This window comes from Scyliorhinus canicula, chromosome 5, assembly GCF_902713615.1.
Source record: "Scyliorhinus canicula chromosome 5, sScyCan1.1, whole genome shotgun sequence".
NCBI classification, from domain to species: Eukaryota; Metazoa; Chordata; class Chondrichthyes; order Carcharhiniformes; family Scyliorhinidae; genus Scyliorhinus; species Scyliorhinus canicula.
The window spans coordinates 215653092-215679276 of record NC_052150.1 but is presented as its reverse complement, the minus strand read 5'-3'; the positions used below and the strand labels follow the sequence as shown (position 1 = coordinate 215679276).

Genomic DNA, 26185 nt, shown 5'->3' with positions numbered 1-26185 from the left:
CAGCGCAGCCTCAGAGATACCTCTTCCTGAACTCAGGGGCAGCTCTTTGCTATGGAATCACAGGGCCCAGAAAGAGGCCAGTCGGCCAACCGTGCCTGAAAGAGCTCTTCAATTAATCCCAGCACACTGCTCTTCTCCCGTTCAAATATTTATTTAATGTCATTATTGACTCATCTCAGGCAGTGTCTTTTAGATCATAACAACACAATTATTTTTCAGCGTTCTGTCTCTGTCACTCTAATCCATGTGGGCTGGTAACTGACACTGGAAACAATTTCTCCTCATTCAGCCCATCAAAATATTTTGACATTTTAAACACCTCGATTCAATCCCCTTCATCTCCGTGTATCAGCCTCAATTATTTGAGGTGTTAGGCCGTGATTTAATAATGGAACTGGGTGAGTAGGAAGGCCGCTAGACTACCTTAGCTGGAAGGGAGAATCGGACCCCGTGCTGTTGGTATTATTCTGAGCCACACACTTGCCATGTAGCCAACTGAGTTAACTGGAACCAACCCCCCCTCCACACACACACCCTTTTCTAAGGAGAACAACTTGTGTCCCTCAATGTAACTGAAGTAATTTCTTTCTGGTGCCATTCTAGTAAATCTCCTCTGTCCCTTCTCCTCCCTCCCTAAAGTGGGGTTGAATTTAATGGTTGCAGTTAGAGACTTCTGATGAAATTCAATGACTACCATCTCCACCTTGCATTCAATAGCATCGCCATCGCTGAATCCCAACTTATCAACATCCAAGGGGCAACCATTGATCAGGAAATGAACCGTTTGAGACAGAAAAGTACTGCAGCTACAAAGGCAGGTCAGGGCTAGGAATCCTGTGGTGATTAACTCACGTCGAGTATCTATAAGGCACAAGTCAGGAGTGTAATTTAAAATCAAAATAATTTACGGGATGTTTAGCATCGCTGGCGGGGCCAGCATTTATTGCCCATCCCTAGTTGCCCTTCAGAAGGTGGCGGTGAGCTGCCTTCTTGAATCCCTGCATGCCCTGAGGTGCAGGTACACCCACAGTGCTGTTAGGGAGGAGTTCCAGGGTTTCCACCCAGCGACAGTGAATGAACGGTGGTATATTCCCAAGCTGGGCTGGTCAGTGACTTGGAGGGGAACCTCCAGGTTGTGGGGTTCCCAAGCTCCAGCTGATCCTGTCCTTCTAGATGGTGGTCATGGATTTGGAAGGTGTTGTCGAGGGAAATGAAAAATGAAAATTGCTTATTGCCACAAGTATGAAGTTACTGTGAAAAGCCCCTAGTCGCCACATTCCGGCGCCTGTTCGGGGAGGCTGGTATGGGATTTGAACCCATGCTGCTGGCCTTGTTCTGCTTTACAAGCCAGCTGTTTGGCCCACTGTGCCAAACCAGAACCATGGCAAGATCCTGCAGTGCATCTTGTAGATGGTACACATGACTGGCACTGTTGTCGGTGGTGAAGGTTTTGAATGTTTGTGGAAGGAGGAGCAATCAAGCAGGGCTGCTTTTTCCTGGATGGTGTCGAGTTTCTTGAAGATTGTTGCAGCTGCACTCATCCAGGCAAGTGGAGAGTATTCCATTACTCTCCTGACCTATGCTTTGTAGATGATGGACAGGCTTTGGTTAGGTCAGGAGGTGAGTTACTCGCCGTAGGATTCCTAGCCTTTGACCTGCTCTTGCAGCCAGAGTATTATTATGGCTAGTCCAGTTCAGTTTCTGATCAATGGCAACCTCCAGGATGTTGATTGTGGGGGATTCAATGATGGGAATACCATTGAATGTCATGGGCAATGGTTAGATCTCCTCTTGTAGGAGATGGACATTGCCTGGCACTTGTGTGGTGTGAATGTAACTTGCCACTTGTCAGCCTAAGCCTGGATATTGCCCAGGTCTTGCTGCATTTGGACATGGACTGCATCATTATCTGAGGAGTCGCGAATGGTGCTGAACATTGTGCAGTCATCTGCAAACATCCCCACTTCTGACCTTATGATGGAAGGGAGCTCATTGATGAAGCAGCTGAAGATGGTTGGGCCGAGGCCACTACCATGGGGAACTCCTGCAGTGATGTCCTGGAGCTGAGATGATTGACCCCCAATCTTCTTCTTTTGTGCCAGTGGAGAGTTTCCCCCTGTTTCCCATTGATTCTCTCCACTTGCCTGGATGAGTGCAGCTCCAACAGCATTGAAAATGACACAATCCAGGACAAAGCAGCCCGCTTGACTGGCACCCCACCCACCATCGTAAACAGTCATTCCCTCCACCACCGACGCACAGTGGCAGCCATGTGTACCATCTACGAGATGCACGGCAAAAGCTCAAGAAGGCTCCTTTGACATCACCTTCCAAAGCCTTGACCATTGCTACCTAGAAGGATAAGAGCAGCAGGTACATGGGAATACCAACACCTGGAGGTTCCCCTCTAAGCCACATACCACCCTGACTTGGAAATATATCACCGTTCCTTCACTGTTGCTGGGTCAAAATCCTGGAACTCCCTCCCTAACAGCACATGGACTGCAGCGGCTCAAGAAGGCAGCTCACCAGCATCTTCTCAAGGGTAATTAGGGTAATAATTGGTGGCCTGGCACATCCCATGAATGAATACAAAAAATAGAGAGATACTGACATTATTCTTTACATTAAAGCCAAGATAAACTAATAAGCTGGGTAGCAAATGTTGTGATGAATAATTCAGCTACAACAACCTTGCCCCCTCCTAATTAATGGCAAGTTCAATTACTTTCCGATGCTATGCAAGCTGATAATAATCTCCCTTGAAAAATGAATCGCTACTTATACAATATTTGCTTTGAGTGTAGGATCTGCACACTCTATAATGTGTCACATGCTGCTTATTGACTCCACTATTGTGCCTCTCTATCAAAGCACAGCTGCACAGCCCAATACAGCTGCTGAGGTGTGTAAATGTTTGCCTGATGGCTTCAGCCCGCCCTTTGTACAATGGTGATGTTTTCCTAAACTATTGTTCCCCAGCCTATAGCCTGCCTGTCTCTTTCAGGTCAGTTTCTAGCATTTCCCAAGGACCAGCCAGCTGTGGACTGTGCTCTGCTTCCTGGATAATCAGGTCAGCAGTATCAGCATCGGAAAGTATATCTCTTCCTTTTTCGTTCATGGGATGTGGACGTCGCAGGCTGTGCCAGCAATTTATTGTCCATCCCTAATTGCCCTTGAGGGGAAGTTAAGAGTCAACCACATTGCTGTGGGTCTGAAGTCACATATTGGCCAGACCAGGTAAGGACAGCAGATTTCCTTCCCTAATGGACATTAAAAGATAAATAATATTCTTCAACTCTCTGGGTCTCTGGATTACTAGTCCCTAAGATAGCATAATGGTATTGAAGGTCAGGAGTGTGTGGGGACAGGAATGGTCCCCTGGTCAGATCTGTGAATAATGTACAGTGCTCCATCTTAAACTGGCTGATCCTATGCAACTTGAAGGCACAAGTTGTAGAATTATAGGTCACAGAAGGTAAGGCCATTTGGTTCATTGACTCCGTGCTGACTCTTGGCAAGAACTCAGCTAGTCCCGCTCCCTGGCCTCTTACCCAAAATACCCACGAGACCTAGGGGGATGACCTGATTGATCTCCTTGTGGGACCTGTGGAGTACGAACTCCCGCACTGAGGGGCGGAGACCTAACAGCGGGTCATTCATTCCCCAAGACAAAAGCCAGCCCAGGAAGGAGCCGACATCTCAGGATGGTCCTGGATGGGATTTGGAGCGTTGCTCTGTTGCTGTATTTTCTAGCTGTGAGTAGGAAATAAACTACTGTTGACTCAGCTTTCTGGGACTCCTCATTGACTACAATGCTCTGTAACCCCTCTTCCCTTTTGGAAGCTGGATTGAAGCTGCCTCCACCACACTCTCCGGCAGTGCATTCCAGATCCTAACCACGCGCTGCATAACAAAACGTTTCACACATGTCTTCTTTGGTTGTTTTGCCAATTAACTTAAATCTGCACCCTCTGATTCTCAATCCCTCCACCAATGGGAACGGTTTATCCCTACCCTATGGCTCGTTCAGACCCCTCATAATTATGTCTCTCCTCCCAATCTTCTCTTCCCCAAAACCACTCCCAGCCTCTCCAATCTATCCATGTAACTTTAAGAAATGCACCTCAGAAATAGCTGTTATGCTAGAAACTTAGCTCTGTGACCAACACCCTTTTGTTACATTCTTCAGAACATTTTAGTTCAAAAACACAGCCTCACCATATTTCCCAACTTGTAGTTTTGAGGAACAAATCTCTTTGTAAAACGACCACAACGGGGCTGGTTTAGCTCAGTGGACTAAACAGCTGGCTTGTAATGCAGAACAAGGCCAGCAGCGCGGGTTCAATTCCCGTACCGGCCTCCCCAAACAGGCGCCGGAATGTGGTGACCAGGGGCTTTTCACAGTAACTTAATTGAAGCCTACTTGTGACAATAAGTGATTATTATTATTATTAAACAGTGCTATTGACGAACCATAGCAATCATTCTCTATTGGTCTACAAAAGAATTGGACATGATGAGCAACTCCCATACCCCACACTCCCACACTGATAATTCCTGATTAATTTACTGTCAGTCCAGATTCAATAAAATCTGAGATGGATTTGCAGGTATCATATCATTTAATTATAACTAACTTGCAAGGCTGACTCAATCCATAGAGCCACAGGACACACATACTGTCTTCTGCAGCCTCCAGGATTAAGAGACTCTCAAACAAAAGAACACTGGAGATATACTTCAAATTACATCAAGATTCGCATACAAACTTCCCATTGGTCATTTTACACAACTCCTGACCTGGCCCTATATCCTAATTGGCTCTCTTTATCCTAGGCACATTTTTCACCCAGCATCCTTTTCACTATTCTCCACGAGGCTACCATCCCCCGAGCCATGCTTTGCTCTCCTCTTTGTTCTCTGTCTGTGAACACATTACCCTCAGGGTCCTACTGTCCATCCTATTCGTTTGCTCACTTCCTCATTCCCTCCTTTTATCATTTCATGATAACCCATCATTCCTAGCTGTAGTTATGGCCCCTCAGCTAAGAACATTCGTTGCTGCATTTCGAAATCCTATTGCAACACCTCATCGGCCGCTGCATGCTCGTGGATCCTAACAGTCAAGACTCTAGGGGCGGCTATCTGTTCCAGCGCACCCTGCATTTTACCCATCACGCATTTAAGGATGGCCAGGCCCACAAAGATGCAGGCGAGATAGTCAAGAGCATACCGGTTCTGCATGGCAACCAACCTGAGTTGAGATAATTCCCTGGTTATTGCCCCGAGGGCCCCTAAGGTTTCGTTGCCCAGGATGGTAAGGCCACAAATAAGATAATTCCTATCGTTGACCGCCAAGGAACCCCCCACACCCCCCCAGTGTCAAGGCGCTCAGAATTCTCCATCCGGCTGAGTGGCCCCGGTTGGGTGTTAGGACCTGAAGTTTCTTCCAGCCTTCGCAGAATTCGGCTGAGACTGACCGACGCGCCAATGTATGGTGCAGTATCCACTCAGTGGGGCAGGGGACTGTGGTGGGGACTAGAGTCCCGATAGCAATTTGGCGGGGAAATGGGGGTGACAAAACATTGGTCGCTGTACCATTAAAGAAAAAGTAGTATCCTTGCTCCGTGTACATGCTAGCATCACAATCAGTATATTGATTGAGCGGGGAACCCCCAGTAGCCCATTTTTGGGGCTCCAAAATCACAAGCCTGGGCCTAGCCACCTGGCCATCCAGATCGGGTAATAATGGCAGGTGTCCTTTCCTGAAGGATATGAGGGAACTAGTTGAGGTTTTGTGACAATCCAAAAGCTTCATGGTCACCTTTGCTCATCCCAGACTCTTATTTCTAGATTTCTTTCTGAACCTCCCTCTGTGGAGAGTAACTCACCTCCTGACTCCCCAAAGCTTGTCCACCATCTACAAGACACAAGTCAGGAGTGTGATGGAATACTCTCCACTGGATGAGTGCAGTTCCAACAACGCTCAAGAAGCTCAACATCATCCAGGACAAAACAGCCTTGCTTGATAGGCACCCTGTACACCACCCTAAATCATCACTCCTTCCACCATCAACACACAGTGGCACCAGCATGCAGCATTTAAAAGGTGCTCTGCGGGAACTCGCCAAGGATCCTTCAACGGCATCTTCCAAACTCTTAACCTTTACCATCTAGTAGGGCAAGGGCAGCAGATACCTGGGAACACCACCACCTGCAAGTTCCCCTCCAAGCCACACACCATCCTGACTTCTAAATGTATCGCCATTCCTTCACTTTCACTGGGCCAAAATCCTGGAACTCTCTCTCGAATAGCAGGGGGACTGCTGGAAAGGTTAATGATGGTGACTTACCATCAACCGGTCAAGGACAATTAGGGGATGGCCAAGAAATGCAGGCCTAGCTGGCGAGGTCCATATCCCATGAAAGAATAAATAATTAAAAACTATAGTCAAACTCTTAACCTGCTGTGGTGGGATTTGACCTCACTGGATTATTAGTCTGAAACTTCAGTGCAGTATGTAAACATGGGGGACTAAGAATTGTCTTTAACTCACTTTCTACCATTCTGGTGGTTGAGTGACATGATTATAAGAGTTGTTGGTGAATTAAAACGATCAATGAGTCTTCAACAGACCGTGATATAAGGGAAAGAGAAACCGCCCTCTCCCCAAGAGAAGACCAGTTTCAGGAACAATAGGCCCAAAGCCACCTTTTCCCTACAACGGAAGAAATCAAAGAGCCTCAGTGAAGAAAGACCATTTTCTTACCTCTTGACTAACAGCGACTTCCGTAAAGATGCTCTGTTCCTCCTCTTCACAGAACTCTAACTCCGGCTCAATAACCGCGATGGGAACACTCTCCGTCAGTTTGCAGTTTTTAGCTCTGGACTCATTGTTCGTGTCCGTTGCCGTCCCATTATTCTCAACGTCACTGGCTGTGCCATTCCCGTCCTTGCTCTCCGACTCTTTCACCGCCTCGGCGTCGGTGTGATTGCAGACGAAGGTGGGGAGCTCCACCATGTTTTTCCCCTCGGGCGAGGGCTCATTCCTCCTGCAGATGCGCTGGAAGAAATGCACAGTGGCCCTCTTTATGAATTTGAAGAAACGATGGATCCTGGCAAAGGCTATCTGGAGATTGTTCATCTCCCCATCCTCATCTGGTGAGCTGAGGTTGTCCGCACTGAATGAACTCAGGAGCAAGGCCAGGAAGAGGTTGAGTACCTGGAAAAAATGGGCAGAGGTTATCAGCATTCTCTTACTTTCATTTTTCTGTTGGAAAGTCACTGGAGAGATTACGTGGAATTGACAGAACTGACAATGACCATTATTCTGGTGTTTATGCTCCCCCGGAGCTTCCTCCAACCCCCATTTCATCTCACTCTGTGTATCCTTCTATTCTCCGCCATGTTTTTATTCAGCTTCCCTTTAAATGCACGACACTATTCAGCTCAACTACACCTTGTGGTAGCTAACCAGCCCCACGTTCTGACCATTCCTTGGATAAAGATGTTTCTCCGGAATTCCTTATTGAATTTATTAGTGGTTATCTACTTTTTATATTTGGACCTGCCGTTGAGCCAGTGTGATCTCCAACATCACAGTGGTTGGCACTGCTGCCTCACAGCGCCAGGGACCAGGGTTCAATTCCGGCCTTGGATGACTGTACATGAGATGTTTGCACTTTCTCCCGTGTCTACGTGTGTTTCCTCCGGGTGCTCCGGTTTCTTCCCACCGTCCAAAGATGTGCAGGTTAGGTGGATTGGCCGTGATAAATTGCCCCTTAATGTCCAGGGATGTTCAGGTTAGGTGGGGTTATTGGGATAGGGCGGAGGAGTGGGCGTAGGTAGGGAGCTCTTTTGGAGGGTCGGTGCAGACTCATTGGGCCGAATGGTCTCCTTCAGCACTGTGGAGATTCTATGATTCCATGATTCTTCTATCTTTCAGTTCCAATGGAAAGTTTGTGACTTCATTTAATGTGTGTGGTGCGATTCTGAATGATGGCAATGGAATGTATGCCATTGCTGCATGAGAGAAATGTGGGCGGCAGACCGTGATCATGGCCATCTGGTTAATTAGTGTCCTGGAGACATGGGGTCCTTCCAAAAGTTGAGTACAAACCTGACACAGAGGCAGATGTCAGCACCATTTTGAAAAGCCTCCCAGCCCCGCATTCCGCCCTGTCTTGAAGACTACAACTGCCATGGCCCCAATCGTTAAGACACCTTTACTTACAGTGTGCACCCCTCCGACTTATGCCTGAGGTCAACGTTCCTTAGAAACACTAGAGTCTCAACCGAGGCCTCAAGAAGCAGCCTGGGAGGCTGCAGCCAACATGCCAGAGGGAAGGTGCACGTTCCCCGCACTTCCTCTTCTGGGCTGCAAGAGCAAGGCAGGAGGTCCTCTTCCATTGGGGCAGGCAGAGGGCACCGACCTGCCCAGAAAGCTGGGACGGAGATGGCAGAGGAGGTCAGCAGCCGTGGAGACATATTCCCCCCCCCCCCCCCCCCCCCCATCCTGCGTGGAGTGCCACAAACGGCTCAATGATCCCCTTTACTCTGCCAGGGTGAGTGTTCCATTCCGCACTCCTCTCTGGGACTGCATATGGATGATGTGTGAAATGGTGAGGGAGTGACCCACCAGTTACTGGCAGCTGGCAGCGTCGGCACCAGCTACCCTGTGATGCATGGCTCGATTGTGACGACAGCCAGCTCTCTGTCTTCACTCACGCCCACCATGCCCCTTGAGAGCGGATGTATGGAGGAGGCTTTGGGGACACCCAATTCGGAGCCAATGGGCTTCCCACCTGAATACGTGCTCGCTTTGCTGGGAAATCTGTGTCCCTCCTTCTGCCGCTGAATCAGTCCCACAATAACAAGGAGAAGGTGAAAACTGGTGGAGGCACTCCCGACATTTAGTCTCTGAGACTGGACAGAAGAGTTGACCCTGGAACTTGCTGGATCACCGGGCAACCAGTCAAGGACAGATGGTGAGACCAGAGTGTCAGCCCAAGAGACTGAGGAGGCATTAGGCTCACATGCCTATAACAGCATGAAGAACAGCTGAGATGTGGAGATGTGAAGCCCTCAATGAGACTGAGGGCCTGCACTTCACCTCTGAGGAGTGGGAAGAGGAGAAAGAGGAGAGGTGATCTTCTGTGGGCAGTGGGCAAGTATTCACAAGTAGATTCGAGGTCACAAACCTGGTGAGCACAGCACTGGCACAGCTGACCAGCTGTGGAGGCCGTGACAGTCGGAAGCCATTGGCGGCCGAGCCCATTCTGATTCTGGCCCCTTGCGTGTCCTCCATTTTCATCAATCCATCACTTCAACTGTCTGGGCCTGCACACAGAAAGCAGGGCAAAGCCAACCTGGCCAATTACCGTCCTATCGGTCTGCTCTCAATCATCAGAAAAATGAACAGTGCTATCAAGCGGCACTTACTCAGCAATAACCTGCTCACTGACACTCAGTTTGGGTTCTGCCAGGGTCACTCAGCTCTTGACCTCATTACAGCCTTGGTTCAAACATGGACAAAAGAGCTGAACTCCAGAGGTGAGCTGAGAGTGACTGCCCTTAAAATCAAGGCAGCATTTGACCGAGTATGGCATCAAGGAGCCCAAGCTAAACTGGAGCCAATAGGAATCAGGGGGAAAACTCTCCGCTGGTTAGTGTCATACCTGGCCCAAGGAAGATGGTTGTGGTGGTTCGAGGTCAATCACCTCAGTCCCAGGACATCACTGCAGGAGTTCCTCAGGGTAGTGCCCGAGGCCCAACCGTCTTCAACTGCTTCGTCAATGACCTTCCTTCAAACAGAAGGACAGATGTGGGGATGTTTGCAGATGACTGCACAATGTTCAGCACCATTTGTGACCCCTCAGACACTGAAGCAGTCATCTGCAAATGCAGCAAGACCTGGACTATATCCAGGCTTGGGCTGACAAGTGGCAAGTAACATTTGCGCCGCACAAGTGCAATAACCAGTTCCAATAAGAGAGACTCATACCATCACCCCTTGACATTCAATGGCATTACCATCACCGAGTCCCCCACGATCAGCATCCTAGGGGTTACCATTGATTAGAAACTGAGCTGGACTAGCCATATTAATACTGTGGCTACCAGGGCAGGTCAAAGGCTAGGAATCCTGCGGTGAGTAACTGCTCCTGACTACTCAAAGCCTGTCCACCACCTACTAGACACAGGTCAGGAGTGTAGTGGAATACTCTCCACTTGCCTGGATGAGTGCAGCTCCAACAACACACAAGAAGCTCAACACCATCCAGGACAGTGCAGCTCACTTGATTTTTTAAAATTTAAAGCACCCAATTCTATTTTTTCCCCAAATAGGGGCAATTTACCGTGGCTAATCCACCTACACTGTACATATTTGGGTCGTGGGGGTGAGACCCATGCAGACACGGGGAGAATGTGCAAACTCCACACGGACAGTGACCCGGGGCCGGGATTGAACCCGGGTCCTTGGCGCCGTGAGGTAGCAGTTCAAACCACTGCGCCACAGTGCTGCCGAGCAGCTCACTTGATTGGCACCCCTTCTGCATTCACTCCCTCCGCTGCCGACGCACAGTAGCAGCAGTGTGTACACCCTACAAGATGCACTGCAGGAACTCAGCAAGCTTCTTAGTCAGCACCTTCCAGGCAGCACCGTCCAGGCATGACCACTACCAACTAGAAAACTAGAAGGACAAATGTAGCAGGTACATGGGAACCGGAAGTTCCCCTCCAAGTCACTCACCACCCCAACTTGAAACGATATCGCCGTTCCTTCACTGCCGCTGGGTCAAAAGCCTGGAACTCCCTCCCTAACAGCACTATGGGTGTACCTACACAACTAGGGCTGCAGCGGGTTCAAGAAGGTAGCCCGCCACCACCTGCTCAAGGGCAATTAGGGATGGGCAATAAATGCTGGCCTCGTCGGTGAAGCCCACATCCCGTAAAAATAAAATTTTAAAAAGTTTTTAAAAGTTGCGTTCGCTAACATTCCTTACTGTGAAGCTCCATGAGGTTTCTTCTCAAGTGTTAAAAATGTAATGCAAGTCAAAGTTGGTGTTGGAATCAGTGTATGGGTCTGGGTCTGACCGAACAGACCACGGAAAGGAATTGTCCGATATCCAGGAAATTATTTCAACGTCAACAGCACGAGTCGGGCGCGAGGGGGTCACGGGTTCAAAGTGGTAAAAGGGCAAATTTGAGACTCCTGTCATGGACGGCAATTAATACCTGGAATGGATTGCAATGGAGGTGACTTAATTCAAAAATCAATTGGACGGTGCACTGAGGAGAGGCGAATGGGAGGGGGGGGGGGGGGGGGGGCGGGGGGCGTTTGGCATTTTACTGATTAAAGATGGAATGAATCATCGCTCTCCTCCATAATTATCCTGGGAATTATTACTGAGGAGAAGAAAAGCTCATCTTAGCTCAATTAAAGCTTTAGTCTTTGAGTGGAGAGTTAATGTGATGATATTAAAAGTGACGCATTCATCATTACTTTCCACACAGACTCCCATAACTGCTGATTGGACATGGCTGACCGTCCCTTAACCCATTGCCACAAGGAACGGCTTCAGTTACCATGTATCTCTTGTTTTATTTTCAATTAATGCTTTATCAAGTGTCTCATTTTGGCTGCTTCCTGCTCTGTGACTGTATTTGGAATTCCCACTCATTGACGAGGGGGGGACGGAAGGAAAATTTGGACCAGGTGGGAAACCCAATGCTAACTCATCATTGTGAAGCTAAAGTCATCTACAAGAGACTAATCAGTCAGTCATTTCAGAGCGAAGAAGCTAATGCTTCTCAACAGTAACCAAGAACGTCATGATCGGCACAGGCTTGGAGGGCCGAAGGGCCTGTTCCTGTGCTGTACGTTTCTTTCTTCTTTGTTCTCTTGAAACGGAGAAACACCATGGAAAAGTGTGGGAGCTTGGCCCCTTTAAGGGGCAATATTTCACAGGCCACCAGACGGGCCTGGAGCCTATGAGGACACAGCGAGCAAATGTAAGCCTATCAGGTGTTTAGGCGTGGATCAGGCCATTAGGGTTTTGTCATAATATACATCCAGGTATATGATGGAGTGCAGGCAGGCAGTGATTGACACACAGGATGACGAGTGAACACACAGAACACAGCAGCCAATCACCAGACAGGACACGACCACTATAAAGCCAGAGGGCACCGGTTTTCCCGCTCTCTCAGGATCCAGCCTCTGAGACAGTCAGAGCTCGTGAGCAGCAACTAGAACAAACACCATGTGGTAGTAAGATAGTCTGGTCAGGTTAGCCTCAGGTCTCCAGTCAACTCAGCATAGTGTCAACCCACAGTTAAAGTGTGTATGATAGTTAAGAGTTCAATAAAATCGAGTTGTATTTCTTCAAGTGTTGGAAGCCTGTCTCTCTCACCACTGCAGTAAACGCAATCCTCGCAGACTCAGCTTACCCAACATATCAGGCTTGGTCACAGTTAAAAAAAAAATTCATAAAATCTCTAAAAATAAATATTACAAAAAATTTCAAATTGTCATAACACTAATACAACATCTTCCACAGTCTCCTTTTCCCTAAGGGCCTCGAGGACATTACGTGCATACCACTGCTTGATCGCCTTGTGGTCAAAGGGGTTTTCCCTAACAAATTTTTCCACGAGGAACAGGTGATGCGGCACGGTCCAATGACTTGGAGCGTTCGGCAGCAATGAGGCCAGGCCCATCCTTTGGACACCGGGGAGAGGTAGAACCTCAGGCCTGGGAGTCGTGGAAACAAGGCCTGTGTATTAGTTGTGCTGTCCAGTGTATATAGTTCTCCTTAGTTTAATAAACCTGTTTTATGTTTCAATGCTGCTTTGTCAGCTGCCTCTCAAAGCAAAGAGGACTTCCACACAAAATTGTTCAGTCAATAAATGTCAATGAATAGACGTCTGGGCTAAATATCAACTGGTACAATAGGTGGAGACGCCTTATCAGGGAGGTTACATTTACATAACCAAGTTGCTGTGTGTGAGTGCTGGGGCTGGAGAAAGTTTGGAAGAATCATCACGACAGTAATGTTGTTTTACGAGTCTTGTGGATTGTTCTGGGATCTGATCGAATGGCCTCATCGCAGCCGAATCGTATCGCGACGAGGCTGCTAAATCCCGCGAGAGGCGGGATCTAGATTTGCATATTTAAGTGAGCAATTAGTCTTATTAAATAAGTCTGCGCCGGCGATCGAAGGCCCAGGCCTGGAAGACCTCGCCATGGCGTCGTTTAGTACTGGTCCACACAAAGACCAGGCGAAACGGCTCCTGAGAGGGCCTCCTAGTCCGTCCCTGGGAAGGGTGGTACCTTGGCAGTCCGACTGCCACCCAGGCACCTTAGCACTGACAGCCTGCGACCCTGGCAGTGCCACCCGGGCACACTAGCAAGCTGGCAGGGGCTCTGCCATGGTGGCAGGATCCCGTACAGGAGGTTGGGCCCAAGGGGGGGGGGGCTGCCCTTTTGAGATGGAATGAGGGGGTGCTCGAGGACCCGTTAACAAGTACGTTAGTGGAGGTGGTGGTGGTGGTGGGGGGTCCGGAGACCATGGTGGGGGTTGAGAGACGGCCCCCTGATCTTGCAGGAAGTGAGGTAAGCACAGCTTCGGCAGGGCTCACTCACACCTACATGGAACAATCTGTTTCCAAGGCAACGAATTGATAAATTAACACAAAAGGAGGACAATTGGTGTGTTCTTTTAATTCTCAACTTCAAATGTGTTCATTTGTAAAATGTCAGGATTAATTCCTCATCATTGCAAGAGAAAGATCCTGAAAGATTAATCAATGTCAAATGGATGCATAGTCATATGGAATGCGACTGATATTTCAAATTCTCTCCTAAATTAGAGCTGGCCTGGGCTGCCAAGCACATGTAGAATGCCTACTGTGCAGAAGGAGGCCATTCGGCCCATCAAGTCAGCACCACCCTCTGAAAGGGCACCCTACCTCGGCCTCCCCTGCCCTATCCCCATAACCCAGCCAATTCAGCTCACCTCCACATCTTTGGACTGTGGGAGGAAACCGGAGCACCCGGAGAAAACCCACGCAGAAACGGGGAGACTGTCTCCACGCAGACAGTCGCCCAAGACCATAATTGAACCACAGTCCCTGGTGCCGTGAGGCAGCAGTGCCGACCACTGTGCCAGATATTTAGATAGATGAGCACAAACTTGCTCAAAAGTGGGAAGCATTTCGGAGGAGGGGAGATCGAAAGAGGTGCCGAGGTTCAGAAAAGGGAATTCCAAAGCTTCGGGCCCAGATAGCTAGAAGGCTCCAGTGATGGAGCAATGGAAATCAGGGATGCTGCAGAGGCCAGGCGTGGAGGAGAGCCATTGTGTTGGAGAATTGCAGGGCTGGAAGAGATTGGAGTGCTCGGGTGGAAAGGCTATGGCGGGATTTGAACACAAGCCTACCATAACGGACGTCACTGGTTTCGCTGACGAGGGCAGGCTTTGTGCCGTTGGCAGAGAGGAAATGGGTGAAGGGATTGAAAATACGTGCCTGAGAATCTCTGCATGTGAATGGCAGCCCAGGACAGCACTAGTTTAGGAGGGAGTTTGAAATATTAGTGGCATTCCATCTGAATGTGCATCCATTTGACATTCAGTAATCGTTCAGGATCTTCCTTTTGCAATGTTTCTATGATTCTGATACTGAGCAATAAACCCTGACATTTTACAAAGGAACTCATTTGAAGTTGAGAATGAAAAGAACACATCAGCTACCCTCCTCGTGTTCATTTATCAATTTGTTGCCATGGAGACAGATTGTTCCATGTCGGTGTGAGTGAGCCTGTGCCAGTGGTCAGAGATTCATTCTGGTTTCATTCATTTTTACACTAATATAATCTGCCCAAGGCATGACTCATGTTTGCCGCAATACAGTCTGATTCATTACATGTTTTATTTTTGGAATACTTGGGCAATTTGTGAAACAAATATACAGGTTTATTAATTATGTGTCTGATCCCACCAATCCCAAGCAGCATACAGAGGAAGCACCCAGGCAGACTATATGTTAAGCCAGGAGTCACATCAGGAAGGACCTCAGGAGTTGAGTCAGTGATTTAAGAACATAACTTTGGATTAATCTACCCCAGGGGCCAATGGATGCTCAGGTGTTGAGCATATTCCACACTCATAAACAATAGGGGCAGGATCAGAGGCCTGCTAAGCCTACTTTCTCATTCAAGAAGATACATAGAAGATAGGAGCAGGAGGCGGCCTTTTGGCCCTTCGAGCCTGCTCCGCCATTCATCACGATCATGGCTGATCATCCGACTCAATAGCCTAATCCTGCTTTCTCCCCATAGCCTTTGATCCCATTCTCCCCAAGTACTATATCCAGCTGCCTCTTGAATATATTCAAAGTTTTAGCATCAACTACTTCCTGTGGCAATGAATTTGACAGGCTAACCACTCTGTGTGAAGAAATGTCTCCTTATCTCTGTCTGAAATGGTTTACCCTGAATCCTCAGGCTGTGACCCCTGGTTCCGGACACATCCATCATTGGTAACATCTTCCCTGCATCTACCCTGTCTAGTCCTGTTAGAATTTTATAAGTCTCTATGAGATTCCCCCTCATTCTTCTGAACTCCAGCGAGAACAATCCCAACCTAGTCGATCTCTCCTCGTATGACAGTCCCGCCATCCCTGGAATCAGTCTGGTAAACCTTCGCTGCTCTCCCTCAATCGTGGCTGGTTCCTTGAAGTATCTGGAAGGAATCCTTCCCTGTTGTCCTAACATCAGCCATGGCTCAATGGATTGCACTCTTGTCTCTGAATCATGAGGCTGGATCTTCTTAAAATGTTGGGGGTCTTGCCTATCCGCTGGAGAGCCGGTGGGTGACCCAAGCGGCCTGTTTTCTGGAAGGCCCACTGAACCAACTGCCAATCAGGCAGTGAAAAGGCCAATGGTGAGCCTTCCCCTGGAAACAAGACCCCAGTGAACAGAAGGCTCACCTGCCGAGAGCTAATGGGTAATCAGAGGCCGCCAGTTCTTGTGCTGGACATCACCACTGGAGAAGGCCATGGCTTCAATGGAAGGGCAGACACTGGAGTCCCAGAATTGCAGAATGGCCCAGGCTAAAGCTAAGTAATAGGTAGGTGGGGTTTCGGCGGATGGAGCCACCATCCAATTCACTACCATGCAGCGGTATGGAGTTGTCTACATGTGAATGTTCAATTGCTTTCTCAGAACATTGGGGTATTGAGGACAGGAGGAGGTCATTCAATCCCTCAAGCCTCCTCAGCCATTCAGTTAAACCATGGCTGGTCTGTACCTCAACTCCAATTATCTGCCATTGCTCCACATCCTTTAATACTATTGACCAATAAAACATCTGAGCATTCAATCAGTTTTGTCATTACTGCCCCTGTTCCTGGCATCCAAATTCCCCCATGACCTGTTCCCCCCATCACCCGTGCTCACTGATCTATAGTCCAGCAATACCTTAATCTTAAAATATCCATGGTTTCGCTCCTCCCTCCCATGTCATTCTCCTCCAACTCTAAAACCTGCCGAAATATCCGTGCTCCTCCAATTCTCTCCACTTGAGTATCTTTGATTTTAATCGTTTGGAAATTGGCAGCCAGACCTTTCGCCGACTAGGCCTTAATCCCTGGAATTTCATTCCAAAACTTTCCTGTTGTATTTATATACCTCAGAGCAAAGCAGAGATGACTCTAATTTCTAAGTGTGCAGCAGGTTTTTTTTAAATATCACTGCAGTTACAAAATGTCTGCCCTCATGCTTACAGCACAGGTTTAGTAGCTTCTGTGATAACGGTTTTCTTTGCTCAGAGTCCACACCCAGGCTTAACCAATCAAGCACAATGAGCCTAAGTCAGTTACCAGACTCACATAATCAGACAGAGAATTGAACACGTCACTCTCTATTTCTTTCCTGCCCTTTTAAAACATTTCTTAAAATGATCCCTTTGTCCAAACCTCTCATAGAACATAGTACATACAGTGCAGAAGGGGGCCATTCGGCCCATCGAGTCTGCACCGACCCACTTCAGCCCTCACTTCCACCCTTCCCCATAACCCAATAACCCCTCCTAACCTTTATGGACACTAAGGGTAATTTAGCATGGCCAGTCCACCTAACCTGCACGTCTTTGGGCTGCACCCGGAGGAAACCCACGCAGACATGGGGAGAACGTGCAGACTCCTCACAGACCCAGCAGGGAATTGAACCTGGGACTCTGGCACTGGGAAGCCACAGTGCTAGTCACTTGTGCTACCGTGCTGCCCCTCATCAACTCCTTATGTCGCTCAGTGACATTTCTGTGACTTTGTCCCACATTAAAGACGATGGATAAATACAATGCGTTGTTCACTGAAAATATCCCCTTTGCAGTTAGTACATTAATTATTACTCTTGAATTGAGTTTTATCGTTCCCACCATTAAAAAACTGTACAGCCAGCTGCAGGGTCGAGATCCAGAGCAACAAAGGCAGCAAATTTCCTGAGAAAATAACAAGTATCTTCGAACCAGATTTTAAAAAATAATATTGAGGCAGAGGGAACAGTTCATTCTGAAAGCTATCTCCAGCCGTTGATCACCATTTCAGAACAGGTTGCATTATTATCCCATCGGAGATAGCTTAGGGATTCCAAACTGGTGATCTGTCATTTCACTGTTGTGCAAGGGGGCTGTGATAAAATGATTGGGATAGGTAAGAAGCTGTGCGGCACTCTCATCGCATGCCTGCAATACTTGAGTGGAAATAGCAATGCACTTTGAGATGATTTGCACCGTCGTGGCAACCACTTTGTGCCTGGAGAAGGTGCCCCTTCCTCATGTCAAGGCACAGTCAAATGGGAACATGGCTACTTGATGGACTTAAATGGACAGGTACATTGCCGGGAAGTACTACATTGACCCCTACAGACACTAGCAAACCACAATGGACAGAGAGGGGTAGACAGATAGTTCAAGGCAGCATGGAGAAAGAGAGAGAGAGACAGACAGAGAAAGAGTGTGAGCATATGTGGGAGAGAGGGAGAATGCGCATGTTGGAGAAAGAATGTGTATGAGGAAGCGAGATTGTGAGAGTGGGAGAGACAGAGAATTGAGAACGTGACTGTGAGTGAGAGAATGCGAGCAGCAAGTGAGGAAGAGAGAGAAAGAGACAGAAAGAGGAAGAGGGAGAGGTGGATATCCAGGTCCTCATCTTTAGTCTCTGCCACAAATTTCATTCCTTAGCTGCTAACTCCCTGCCCAGACCTTTCCCAATCATGGTGTTGTATTTAACCTCGAGATGAACTTATGACTTCATCAGCAAGACCCCTGACTTTCATCTCTGCACCGTCTCTGATTCCATCCAGCTTCTGCTCAACTGCTGCTGAAATACTCAAACCATAGAATTCCCACAGTGTAGAAGGAGGCCATTCGGTCCATCAAGTCTGCACTGAGGGCAGCACGGTGACGTGGTGGGTTAGCCCTGCTGCCTCACGGCGCCGAGGTCCCAGGTTCGATCCCGGCTCTGGGTCACTGTCCGTGTGGAGTTTGCACATTCTCCCCGTGTTTGCGTGGGTACCGCCCCCACAACCCAAAGATGTGCGGGCTAGGTGGATTGGCCACGCTAAATTGCCCCTTCATTGGAAAAATGAATTGGGTACTCTAAACTTATATTTTAAAAAAGTCTTCACTGACCACTGAATGAACACCCTTACCTCGGCTCATTCCCCCGCTCTATCCACGTAACCCCAACTAACCTGCATACCTTCGGATATTAACAAATAACTTTATCATGGCCAATTCACCTAGCCTGCACATCTTTGGCCTGTGGGAGGAAACCAGAGCACCCAGAGGAAACCCACGCAGACACGGGGAGAAAGTGCAAACCCCACACGGAGAGTCACCCAAGGCCAGAATCGAACCCAGGTCCCCGGCTCCGTGAGGCAACAGTGCTAACCATTGTGCCTCTGCTGCTGCTTGACCTGTTTACTTTAATACCCTTGGGCCTGACCTCCCAACTCCCAAATTCCAAAAACTATCGCAAAACTCTCCTGCCCACATCCTAACTTACAACAAGTCCTGTTCACCCATCACCCCTGTGCTGACTGATGTCCATTGGCTTCCAGCACTGCAACCCATCAATTAAAAAAAATCTGGACCTTGATTCCAAGCCTCTTCATGATATCTCTCCTTCTTCCTCTCTGTAAGTTCCTCCAGGCTCTACAGTCTGAGATCTCCGCATTCCTCCCCTACTCGCCTCGTCTGCATTCCCAATTTTAATCAGGCCATCATTGGTTGCTGTGCCTTCAGCTGCCTGGGTCGAAAGTTCTGGAATTTTCTCTGTAAATCTCTTTGCTTCTCCATTACTCTCTAAGATTGTTTGTAAAACCTACCCCTTTGGCCAAACGTTTATTCGCTCTTCTGCTTATGCAACTTGATGTCAAATTCTGTTTTTTAACGCTCCATTAAAGCACCTTGGGATGTTTCACTATATTAAAATGCTGTACAAAAGGATCTTGCATTGATATAATGCCTCTCATGGCGGCAGGAAACCATAAAGCAGTTTGTAACCAATGAAGTATTTTTAAAGGCCTCCCTGTTGCAATGTGGCAGCCAATTTTCAAACTCCCATTTACAACACTGAGATAAACAAGTCAAACATCAGTTTCAGTGACATTGGTTAAAGGATAAATATTGACTAGGGGCACCAGGGAGAACTCCCTGAGGTAGGAGGTGTTCTTGTATCTACCTGAGAGTGGAAACCAGGCCCTGGTTGAAAGTCTCATCCAAACTCTGGCTGGAGTTTGCCTCTGGGCCTGGGTGACAGAAAGAGCAAAGATGTTCCAACCCCTAACACCGACATCTTCCCTTTCAGTCGACAGAAGGCAACGTCACTCCACAGCATAAACTCGGAGAATCCGGCCTCTCACACAGGAGGTTCAGGATCTGCCAACAATTCACTTTACGCAATCATAGAATTTACAGTGCAGAAGGAGGCCATTCGGCCCATCGAGTCTGCATCGGCTCTTGGAAAAAGCACCCTTCCCGAAGCCCACACCTCCACCCTATCCCCATAACCCAGTTACCCCACCCAACACCAAGGGCAATTTAGCATGGCCAATCCACCTCACCTGCACATCTTTGGACTGTGGGAGGAATCCGGAGCACCCGGAGGAAACCCACGCATACATGGGGAGAATGTGCAGGCTCCGCACAGACAGTGACCCAAGCCGGGTATCGAACCTGGGACCCTGGAGCTGTGAAGCAATTGTGCTAAACACTATGCTACCGTGTTGCCCTCACCTTCTGAGAGGTCCAGAAACAAAAATGTTTCGACAGTGACATCTATTGTTTCTCTGCGCGCTGCTCCAAATGTAGCTTTCAGTCACACTTAAGTCATGAAAATGTTCAACATTCCAATTTTTAAAGGACAACTTGGTATTGATGACAAACACTCCTCCCACAGTGGGTGTGATGAAGTAACGGTTGTCAGAGCCGGGAATGATCTGCAATGTGAAACGACTGGGGACAGCTCAGACTGAGAAAGGAGCAATGTGAATTCAGTGGGACTGAGACCTATAGTTAGAAGAGCAAGGAAAGGTCAAACAGCTGGTCAGGCCCTTGTTTCAGTGAGTAGGTGTATAAATCTCAATAAATAAATATAATGTAATATTGAAGTCAGGGAGTAAGCAGCATCTCAGTCAGCCTTGGGCAGATAATAGGCATGTCACTGGGCAAGTAATCCAGAGGCCTAAGAGGAAGAATGTTCTGGAACGTCCCCAAATCAGCAGCACAGGCTGGCACAGCATTCATGGTGGGAAGCGATGGCCGAATTGCGGGGAAGCATTCTCTTTCAGTTACACATTGTGATGTACAGATTGATCGACATTCCAGCAAGGACACACTGTCCAGGACACTGGATTGATTAGCCAAACATCTTTGCTGCTATAATGGGAAGCCTATGGCATTGGCATTCTAGATGGATGAGGTCAATTGGGACGAATGGCCTTTTCCATCTGTTCCGATCTTGTGTCGAGAGGTGGCAAAGTTCACCAGTTGGTCAGTTGTGATGGAGCAGTCAGAAAAAAAACACACACGATCCTGCCTTTCCTTCCTCATGCACAGACTGAACTGCCGGAAATGTCCAACATTATGCAGTTTATCCCAGCTATCCCTTCTGCCCTGATAATTCAGTTTGCACCCTCACCCTTGTTACCCAATGCTTCCATGTCCACATCCCACCCTTCCCTTTGTAACCTCCCCCAGCCCTACAAGTCGGGAGTGTGATGGAATACTCTCCACTCGCCTGGATGAGTGCAGATCCAACAACACTCAAGAAGTTTGACCCCATCCAGGGCACAGCAGCCCGCTTGGTTGCTCCCTCTTCCATCTGCCAGACCCTAGCCCATTCACTTAACCTATCCAAATCCCTCTGCAGACTTCCAGTATCCTCTGCACTTTTTGCTTTACCACTCATCTTAGTGTCGTCTGCAAACTTGGACACATTGCCCTTGGTCCCCAACTCCAAATCATCTATGTAAATTGTGAACAATTGTGGGCCAACACTGATCCCTGAGGGACACCACTAGCTACTGATTGCAAACCAGAGAAACACCCATCAATCCCCACTCTTTGATTTCTATTAATTAACCAATCCTCTATCAATGCTACTACTTTACCCTTAATGCCATGCATCTTTATCTTATGCAGCAACTTTCTGTGTGACACTTTGTCAAAAGCTTTCTGGAAGTCCAGATATACCACATCCATTGGCTCCCCGTTAACTACCGCACTGGTAATGTCCTCAAAAAATTTCACTAAATTAGTTAGGCACGACCTGCCCTTTATGAACACATGCTGCGTCTGCCCAATGGGACAATTTCCATCCAGATGCCTCGCTATTTCTTCCTTGATGATAGATTCCAGCATCTTCCCTACTACCGAAGTTAAGCTCACTGGCCTATAATTTCCTGCTTTCTGCCTCCCTCCTTTTTTAAACAGTGGTGTCACGTTTGCTAATTTCCAATCTGCCAGGACCACCCCTGAGTTTAGTGAATTTTAGTAAATTATCAGTAGTGCATTTGAAATTTACCTCGCCATCTCTTTTAGCACTCTGGGATGCATTCCATCAGGGCCAGGAGACTTGTCTACCTTTAGCCCCATTAGCTTGCCCATCACTACCTCCTTAGTGATAAAAATAATCTCAAGGTCCTCACCTGTCAGAGCCTCATTTCTATCAGTCACTGGCATGTTATTTGTGTCTTCCACCATGAAGTCTTTTCTCCCATTCTACCTTAGCCAGCTCTTCTCTCATCCCATTGTAATCTCCTTTGTTTAAGCACAAAACACTAGTGTTTGATTTGACCTTCTCACCCTCCATCTGTATTTTAAATTCCACCATATTATGTATAAACCCGCCAAGTTAAATCCTCCCTCTTCTCATTTGCTTTGTTGTCCATTGAAACAACCTGAAGCACCAAGTTACTAATCAAAATAGTGCGGGGGCCGGAAACTGATGACAGCCCAATAATGGTGTGCAGGTTATTAACCTGCACCAAGTTGCCAGGGGCTGACCCACTGCGATTTCTTCCTGCTCGCAATGGGCAATATGGATAGCCGCCTAAAATCAGTGGGTTTTTCCCTTCTTTATTCCTTCATGTGGCATCGCTGGAAAGGTCAGCATTCGTGGCCCATCTCGAGTTGGCCTTGGACCGAGTGGCTTGCTACGTTTTGTTTTCATTCGTTCATGATTCGTGGGCGTCGCAGGCTGGGTCAACATTTGTTGCCCATCCCTATTTGCAACATTGCTTTGGGTCTGGAATCATGGGCGCGATTCTCCGCTCTCACGCCGGTTCAGAGAATGGCCCATGTAGGCCAGACCAGGTAAGGACGGCAGATTTCCTTCCCTAAAGGAAGTGAACCATACATGTTTTTACGACAATCTACAATGGTTTTATGGTCATCATTGGACTTTTAATTTCAGATTTTTATTAAATTCAAATTTTCCCATCTGCAGTGGCGGGAGTTGAACCTGGGTCCCCAGAGCAATACTCTGGGTCTCTGGGTTATTAGTCCAGTGACAATACCACTACGCAACCACTTGCTTTCCCTGATTTTATCATTTTCTAAAGCCTTCAACATGGGGAGAATTAACATAGAATCATAGAATTTACATGGCAGATGGAGGCCATTTGGCCTATCGAGTCTGTACTGGCCATTGGAAAGAGCACCCCACCTCAGCCCACACCTCCACTCTATCCCCGCAACCCAGTAACCCCACCTAACCTTTTTGGACACCGAGGGCAATTTAGCATGGCCAATCCACCTAACCTGCACATCTTTAACCACAGTTAAAATCAAGTTAAGGTTAAAAAGGAGGGTTAAAAGGTGTAAAATATCAAAACATATTCTCTTCGGTATGACGGGTTGAGATGTTATCTGAGTGATTAAGATGATTAAAAGAGTGGATCAACTGTAACAATTTCCTTTGGCGGAGAGGAGCCCAGTACCATAGAGGGCGAAGGTTAAAACTGTTGCAGTTCAGGGGCTCTGTCAGGAAGCATATTTTCACACAAAGGGAGGTGGCAATCTGGAACTTCCTCGCCACAGTGCACGAGGCTGAGGGTCAACTGAACATTTCAAAACTCAGATTGGCAGATTAGGCAAGGATTTTAAACCAAAGTGGGTAGATGGAGGTTTTATTTATTCATTCACAGGACGTGGGCTTCATCGTCTAGGCCAGCACTGATTACCCATCCCTAATTGCCCTTGAGGAGGTGGTGGTGAGCTGTCTTCTTGAACTGCCGCAGTCCATGTGTTGTAGGCAAACCCACCGTGCTGTTATGGAGGGAGTTTCAGGATTTTGACTGAGCAACGGGGAAAGAAAGGCAATATATTTCCAAGTCAGGATGAGGCGTGAGTTGAGGGGAACTTCCAGGCGGTGGTTGAGTTACAGATCAGCCAGAATCCAATTGAGGCTTGAGGGCCGACTGCTCTTCCCATGAAACAGTCTGCGCTTGAAGTTGAAATGTGATTTTGCCGCCCCACCCCAAGTTGGATGAAGGTTAAAAGGGAGCCTGGGCACTTCCTGACAGCAATAAAAGTCATGCTCTGTTATGAAACAAGTATAAGCGAGCTCAAGGTCAGGAGATAGACTCACATGATTGAAAAATGTTGTGACTTCTCGAACACTCGGTTTCCGGGATTTACAAATAGTTTTGTTGGACTGTCAGTCCACAAAGTTGTCCAAATGGACTGGGTGAAATTTAAGCTGCTGTCCTGGGTTTGAGCCAAGCTTCTCTTGCGCCACATACTGAGCAGAACAAGGGATTGGTAGCATAGCTCGACAAAGAAAAACCACAACTGTCCCCTGTGTAAGAGTATCAGCTGTGCCAACATTCTGTTGACATGCATCAGAATTATGCAGTTGTCCTAAGATTATACTTGCACCATAATCAATGGAGAAATATTTCAACATCCTCACGGCCTGGAATATGTCATTGAAACCAAAGGTCATACCACCTGGTGGCCTTCAGTTACTTTGATGGCTTGCAATCACTCCTGAATCTGAAATAATGGTCTTTATTGGTCAGTCCCAGGAGGTTATCAGTTCCAGCTACCCACCTCCCAACTTGCACCGTTCGCCGATCACTCCTGCCCTTGCTGGGCTATGTTGGCTCCCAGCTCAGCAACATTCTGATTTTAAAATTCTCATTCCCTTTTTAAAATCCTTTCACGGCCTCAACCCTTTCCTTCTCTGTAACGTCCTCTAACCTTCAACATTCTCAGATGCCTACGTTCACCGAATTCTGGCCTCGTGTTCATCTCCGATTTTCATCGCTCCATCATTGGCTGGCATCCCTTCAGCTGCCTCAGTCTGAAGTTTTGGAATTCCCTCCCAAGATCCCTCTGCCCCTCTACCTTTCCCGCCTGAAGGCCCTTCTTAAAATGTAACAATTAATCCCAGATTGTGGCCACCTGACCTTATGTGGCTCAATGCCCTGTGACGTGCCTTGTGGAGCTTCCGTGCATTAAAGGTGCTTTAATACAGGCCCTGGTCCCTCCACTCACATGATCCCTGGGCCATGTTGACTCTCACTTCATTGGACAGCTTAACTCCAGCGAAACATTTCACCCATCACACTGGATAAATCTGAAGCCCATCTTCCTCCCTTGAAGTCTAAGGGATGCCCACAAGAACACACCGAGAGTACAGGTATTTATGGCCCATTCCCTCCTCCCCCATTTGACCCATCGTGTTCGTGCAGGCTCTTTGAAATAGCAATCTATTATTCCCACTCCTCAATCTTTCCCCCATATTTTTGGTCTTGATTTCTGTGCCCGAGGGCGAGTCCTTGGCAGTTCTTCATCTAAGTACAGCAAAGTGCCAGGATTTTTCGCTATGGGTAGGGCCAGGAAGGAGGTAGGCCCCAAGTTCCCCTCAGGCAGAACAGGGATTGAGCCCGGTGCTGTTGGTGTTAATTTGAGCCACACACTATCTGTCTAGTCAGCTGAGCTAAGTGGTGCCCTCTCTTTCCTTATGTCCCTGTAAACATTATTGAATTCAATAGGGAACTCAAAGTAAGCTTCCTTATCCACAGAATGGTGAAAATGTGGGACTTACTGCCACACAGAGTGGTTGTAGTGGATAGTATAGATACATCTCAAAGGAAACACATGAGAAAGGAGGGAATAGCCGACTATGATGAGAGGAGGTCCGAATGGAGTTTAAATACCAGTATGGACTGGTTGGGAAGAATGGCCTGGTTCTGTGCTGTTTATCTTGAATCTGTTTCCACCCACCTTTCAGACAGTGCGTTCTAACAACAACTCACTGGATAAACACTGTTTCCTCACGTCAGGTCTGCTACTTTTACCAATTCCCTTAAATCGCAGGAGTTAACTAGCCTTCAGCAACTCCAAACAGTTCCTCTTTACACATACTGTGAACACCTCCATCAAATCACCCTTACGGGGCAATCACGTGATGCGAGCGCGGGAGCGGCTGCGTTTCCACGAGCTCCGGCTCTGATCATCTTTGTTTTTATCCTTGTGCACATCCCTCTTTTTGTCTTTTTACATAGAATTTACAGTGCAGAAGGAGGCCATTCGGCCCATCGAGTCTGCACCGGCTCCTGGAAAGAGCACCCTACCCAAGGTTAACACCTCCATCCTATCCCCATAA

The 26185-nt window shown here is 47.8% G+C and overlaps 1 protein-coding gene across 2 annotated transcripts in view; it reads right to left on the bottom strand.

Moving 5' to 3' along the window:
- scn5lab (sodium channel, voltage gated, type V-like, alpha b) overlaps positions 1-26185 on the bottom strand; it is a 707937-nt gene that overhangs the window by 118929 nt on the left and 562823 nt on the right. For both annotated transcript variants that reach the window (XM_038798482.1, XM_038798481.1), the window contains one exon: positions 6774-7226. In XM_038798482.1, coding sequence (XP_038654410.1) covers positions 6774-7226 — 453 coding nt within the window. The remainder of the gene's footprint in view (positions 1-6773; positions 7227-26185) is intronic.